The following is a 6,425-nucleotide window of genomic DNA, read 5'->3' on the forward strand; positions in this document are numbered from 1 at the left end:
TAATTGTGGGAACATGGGTGAGCTGCATTCTATATTACGATCCGCAGCTATCAGAGTCTCTTTCAGAGTTATTATATTTTTCTGTCTAATTTGTATTCTAGACAGATGCTGTATTTTATTTTTAATTCCCTAGTAAATGCTCGTGCACTTGTGACACCGGATTTTGGGAATGGTTGTGAATTGTTTAGAAATTTAGCTTCAAAAATATTTATCATTTACTCTATGAGTTTTATCTCTACAATTTTATTAAAGAAATTTTTATTTCAAAAATACTAAAAATGGGTAACTAAGTTATTCGTATTATGGTTGGCTTGCCTGACAGTGGTGTCCGGCGCCATCACGCCCTTAATGAATTTTTGGTCGGGACACTATTCAAGAAGTGTGATCAATTAATTTCTGGAGTAAGAAAAGATTGTTTTTATGTATATGTTATTAAACAAAAATAATAAGCAATAAGATTAAGTCAAGATCCAAGCTCCTAAAAAATTACATCTCAATATAACAATTGTAAGTAAGAATAATGTCATAATATTAAACATGTAACAAAAGGACAAAAGTTTTAAAAAATTAAATATAAAAATATAGAATGATAAGACCTATTTGAATTTGAGGTGAAAAAGTATTTTTTAAATTATGATGAGAAAAGTCATATATACAATGGACAATACCACATATTTGAATCTTAATAGACAAAGTAAAAAATCAAAAATATCAAATACTGAAAAACTTCCAAGCAGAAGAGTAGATATTAAGTAAAATATGTGAATTTATCTTATAAGAAATTAAATTAAATATAAAAACCAAAATTTAAATAGCGGAAATTTTTTATTTACTTATTGTATATAGTATAAAATAATAATTATTAAAAATATAGAACTTAATAGTAAAGAACACATTCAAATTCATAATTTAGTACTGCATATTTGTTGATATTTATAATCTGAATTATTTTAAAAATAATATTAATAACTTTAGACTTTTGAAGATGAACAATAGAATAAAAGTTTAAAGAAAAATTTTAGGAGTAAGAAAAATATATATCTGTGTTATATTAATAGGCGAGCAATTGAAAAAAAAATTAAGCAAAGTGAAGCAAATAATAAAATGTAATGAAATAATACTATAAGTATAGTAGATTATGTAATAAAGAAAAATAATGAATTGAAAAGCTATTCGTGACTATATGAATCTTTTTATAATTTCATAAGATTCTTTTATTGGTATGTTTCGGGTAACAAGAAAATAGTTAGAATTTAATTCAAGCAATATGACAGAATGTGCTCAAACAAATTAAATCACATAACATAATTTACATTCTTTAATATTCTCCGCGTATCGCGCGGGTACTAATACTAGTTTTCTTTAATTTCGTTATGAGTCCAACCAAGAATTAACTTTTCTTTAATTTGTTTTCTGCCCAATCTAATTTGGGATATGACGCGTCGTAATTAATTAATATTCCTTTTATAGCCACGAAAATGTTACTTCGGAATGAGACCAACAAATACTGTCCCACTGCGATTCTTTATTTAAAATCACAATATTCGCATACACACGTCACCTCATTATTCCCAAACGAAAGACATTCTTATATAGAAATTGGAATTGCCTAACCCTTCAAAGCAACTTTATTTTCTTTTTCCTTTTACATATCGTTCTTTTACTTTTATTTGGGCCGTCAAAGACTAAAACATGGGCATCGATGGCTTCTTATTCTTTGTCAACTGGGGATAGCAGAACATTCATATTGTCACCACAATTAACAAACTCGTAGTTCACAATAAGGTGGCCACGTTGATTCCCTCTTCCGTCTGTGTCGAGCTGCCGGAAAACGTTAACGTCCAAGTCTAGTCCGCCATTGCTGCATTGATCCACGATTCTCACTGTGGTCTGAGCTCCTGTGCCTGTATTTGTCACCTGTACGATTTTGTGATGATATTATTGTGCAGTTATATATTGTTTAGGAACTAGTAATAAAATACTATACCTCATGCTTAGTTTTTAGTTGTTTAAAATAAATCTATTTGGCCATCAAGTTAAATTGAGACCACGATTATTCAAAATACATGAAGTTTACACAAAACAAGCCTTAGAGTTACTAATTAAAGGGTGATTTCGGATATAATTACGCTTCTTCATGAATAGTTTAGGTTGTGAAAGTCAATACCCACACTACCAACTTGGCCAATAATAATGGATATAAAAGTCAAAGATCTGAAAGAAGAGTCTAAGATCTACGTATGTACATCTCTCTATAAATCTCACGCACCTCACCACGTAGAACGTAAGTACGGATATTTTTCTTTTCAAATGTTGCCTTCTTATATATAGGATTCATTTATTTTATTTTTTTATACAAAATTTGGAACATTTAACTAGCTATAAATTTAGCGTTATTATTCTAAATTTTCAAAATAATTATCAATGAAATATTTTCAAATAATTAATTAGGGCTAGAGACATGAATTAAAAAAGAACTTTTAAACAAAATTCACTACTTAAAATTGCACAAAATTGAATAGTTAAAATAAAATTTTCTGTGTTAAATTTATACGAGTAAGACTTTAATAGAAGTATCAAGGTACATTAAATTTTTGAAATCTAAGAACAAGAGATCGTCGTTAAATAAATTGAGAATTTGAAATTCAAAGGAGGAGAAGAGATGCTAAATTGCAGATTTTTGTAGTTCTATCGGATGATTATTTCATTACTGAATTTAAGGCAATTTCTTAGAGCGTAAATAGTGGATAGCCGAATCGCTACCACTGAATCAATGGAATTAAACGGTATGTTTATGTAACCTTAACTCAAATTAAAATTATGACTTAATATTCGTATATTATATGTTACTAGCTGATATGGTGATTGATTTAATATCTCACGAAACTACTTTATAAAAAAACAAATTAAACTAATATGATCATCAAAAGTAGATTAAATTTCCAAATCTTACCCTTAAGCATTTGCCACAAGAGTCTCGGCCACGAGGTCCAACAGGGCCACAGAATGCAGTCCAACCATACTTCCTCCGCCATGCCAAAGGCTTGTTACCATCCCAAGTTGAGCAGTACGCACTAACTGCATACAAATCCCACCCAACATTCTGCGGGTTATATATATGATATGTTGCCCTAACGTTTTGCGCACCACCACCACCGCCACCTCCACCGCCGCCTCCGCCGCCACTGCACTGGCTTTGGCAGCCTTGGCTAGGAGAACAGTATTCCGGTGTAGACCCACACCACCCAAATTGGCTGCAGCACAAGTTTCCACTGCATAAGGCTCCTCCCCTTTGCCTTCCGCACTGCTGTGCGTTGGCACCTGCGGCTATGAAATAGAGGATCAGAACAAGCAAAAGAGTACTTAGCTTTCCCATTTTCAAAGTGTTTGAACTGGTGTTGTCTGATCCATTTGTGGATTTTTATAGGGTTTTCTTTTTTATTTAGCTGTTTAATTAGTATATATTTTTTTGGCTTGACATAAGTGTTGAAAAATTACGTGAATAACTAAAAAACACCTTGAAAACTTGAGTTGGTAATTCGAGATGTTAAATCATAGGAGTACTTAATTATTACTATGTTACTAAAATTTTACGAATTTAATATCTTCAAAGGATAAAAGTGTACCGTAAATATATTTTATAAATTAAAATAGTTACATACTCATTAATTTAGAAGTATTTTCAACTTTTAAGTATTAGTGTGTTACGTCAGTGTCACTAATTTATGCCGTGGGGATAGAAGACGTATACAGCAGGACTGATGGCGGCTTTTATAGTAGAGGCGGCTATTAGCAAATGATGGACCGGGTCGTCTCTTTTAATCTAGAAAAAGTCCTCCTTAATAAAAAGTTAGGTCAAATACCACTTAAACTTGGCTACAGTTTTTATTTTGACATTTTAACTAAGCTCATTACCTATTGAACACTTTAACCCAAATTAAAGTATACCTATTGAACACAAAAAACTTAGTCCCAAAAAATAAAACAAATGTGTGAAGCTCAAACACGCTTATGTGGAAATATAATCTATGAAAAGATGCCAGATCATTAAAACAAGCCACATCAGTAAAAAAAAAAAGTCATGCTGTTATTTTTTTGGTTGTAAAAAAGCCGTTGGACCTTACATGTTGCTGTTCATCTTCTCCATTCCCATCGTTGGTCATCCTCTTTCCTCCTCCCCCGTTCTTCTTCTCCTTTCGTTCATAGGCCCTTCGCTCGTCGGGATCAAATCTAAAATTGATAGTCGGACAAATTATTTTTGTTTTTGAATTTCTTTGCTGTAACAATAAAAAATTTCAGATCTGGGTTGAAAGAAGATGGCGAGGCTGAAGAAGATGGTGAGCGAAATCTGAAAAAGTTAAAAAATAATGGATAGAATTTGGAAAAAATCAGTCATTGACGTATTTATTTTGCCCAAATTTGTTGTTGGAGAAAAAAATATTCTTCTGTCCTTTTGTCACAGTTCAGAAGCTGCAAAATAGAACAATAATTGAGATGCATATTTACAGAGGTGACAATGGTGGAGATAAGGTGATTATGGGTGGACTTTAGAAAAAAAGTCAATTTTAGTTTAAACAAAAAAGAAAAGAAAAACATGATTTTTAAACCATCAAAATTCACGCGCCTAAGAGGGGTTGAAATACAGCTCTTTTGCCATGTCAACTTTTGTATTCAATAGGCATATTTTGATTTGGGTTAGAGTGTTCAATAGGTAATGAGCTTAGTTAAAGTGTTAAAATGGAAAATACTAGGTATTTGGTCTAAAAAGAAATTAATACTAAATTACCTTCGATTTAGGTGCACGTACTTTGATGCTCCACCATGTTTTAAGTTTAGATATTCGACCCATAAATTAATGCCAACATATAATATACTCCATCATGTACCGCTGAAGTCTCGCAGCTAGGGAGGATGCAACATAGACACAATAGATTTAGATGATTTCATTATTTCACATATGTATATAATATCCCCGCTAGTGTTTCCAAAATGCACAAGTTTCTATGTATAAATAATTTAGTACTCCCTGTCCACAATAAATGATTATTTTGTGTTTGTACACCCCTTAATAAAATACGAATTCCTAAAAAATAAATAAGTATTTTAACTAAATTACCCTTTATTAAATTTTGCATATTATTAACTTGACACATTGGAATATGTAAATAGGGGCAAATTTAAAAAAATATATTCATTCTTGATTATCTAAAAAAGATACTTATTTTATATTAAAATAGAAAGGCTAAAAAATCACTTATTATGAATCGGGGAAGTATACACTAACGTTTGACCAAAAGAAATCCGATGCTGCCTTCAAATTTTCGTTTAAATTAAATTGATCGTTTGCGCAAATAAGTGGAAGCATTTAGGTTTTTTGATTATGACATACTTCATAAATTTTAGACCCTTGAACCGCAGCTTCTTCGAATATGCTTTTTTTTAGGGAGTGGAAGGGGAAATCGATTTTATGCACATCATAAAGGTTTTAAATTAAATGATTATATATTTCATATCGAACCAGTGACATATGACACAAGAAATTGATAAATAGAACACACTTTTATACCCAATTTTAAACCGATTAAAGGAGGGTACAACATATAGGTGATTTCGGGTTTGATCGAAGTCGTCACCTAATTATTTCTAAGTTGAATTAGGATACCTAAATTGATTAAAGTGGATAAAAGTATAACTTTGTTAATGGTTTATTTATCCTAAAAATTCTAGGTAAGGGTTCAATTAATCTAAAGAAAAGGTTTTTAAAAGCACTCTTTAAAATTCATAATAAATGGTTAACCGGTCGGACTTAAAATTATTAACTAAGCAAAATGTTAATTTACGAAAGATTAAGTATTAAAGTCATAAAACTCAAGTATTTGAAGTCTAAGTGAAAACATGTAGTTTGATAGATTAGACAATTATTAAACAGATTAAGACCAAGTAAAAAGGCTAAGATGGGCAAATAAATGATTACTTATTTGAACCTAAAATAGAGTTTAAAACTTATCCTAGAAGCTATTAGAGTAAAAGACTACGGGCTGTTTCGGAAAAAGATTATCGCAAAGTAAACAATGTCAAGGGTCACTTTCAAAAGTTATTTTAACATGTTAGGCTAAAATGAAATAGATTCCACCAGAATAAGCTTTCAACATATTACCTTTAAAAGCTTTCTGATGAATAAAAAAGAAGATTAATTTAAGTACCTAAAAGTTAGTTTTTTTTTTTTTAACTAAGGGTCAAGATCCCAAATAAAACTCGGCATAGCGATTCTTGGTTGAACAAAATTATACAACTAAAGAGAACGTTAGTCACATGGGCAAGACATAAATGAAAAGAAACGTTAGTCACATAAAATAACAGAAATGAAATAGCCAAGAGCCATGTAAGCTCCTCAGAAGAAGTTGGAAAAGGGACTTATGGATGTG

The 6,425-nt window shown here is 31.0% G+C and overlaps 1 protein-coding gene across 1 annotated transcript; it reads right to left on the minus strand.

Annotated features, from left to right (window-relative positions):
* Positions 1-1,505: 1,505 nt before the first annotated feature.
* Positions 1,506-3,475, minus strand: LOC107794263 (wound-induced protein WIN1). The gene is made up of 2 exons (XM_016616741.2): positions 2,954-3,475; positions 1,506-1,917 (listed from the first exon to the last, which is right to left on the minus strand). Exons 1-2 carry the CDS (start codon positions 3,374-3,376, stop codon positions 1,711-1,713), a joined length of 630 nt encoding a protein of 209 aa, XP_016472227.1. The 5' UTR covers positions 3,377-3,475; the 3' UTR covers positions 1,506-1,710.
* Positions 3,476-6,425: the final 2,950 nt, after the last annotated feature.

Source organism: Nicotiana tabacum, chromosome 19, assembly GCF_000715075.1.
Source record: "Nicotiana tabacum cultivar K326 chromosome 19, ASM71507v2, whole genome shotgun sequence".
NCBI lineage: Eukaryota > Viridiplantae > Streptophyta > Magnoliopsida > Solanales > Solanaceae > Nicotiana > Nicotiana tabacum.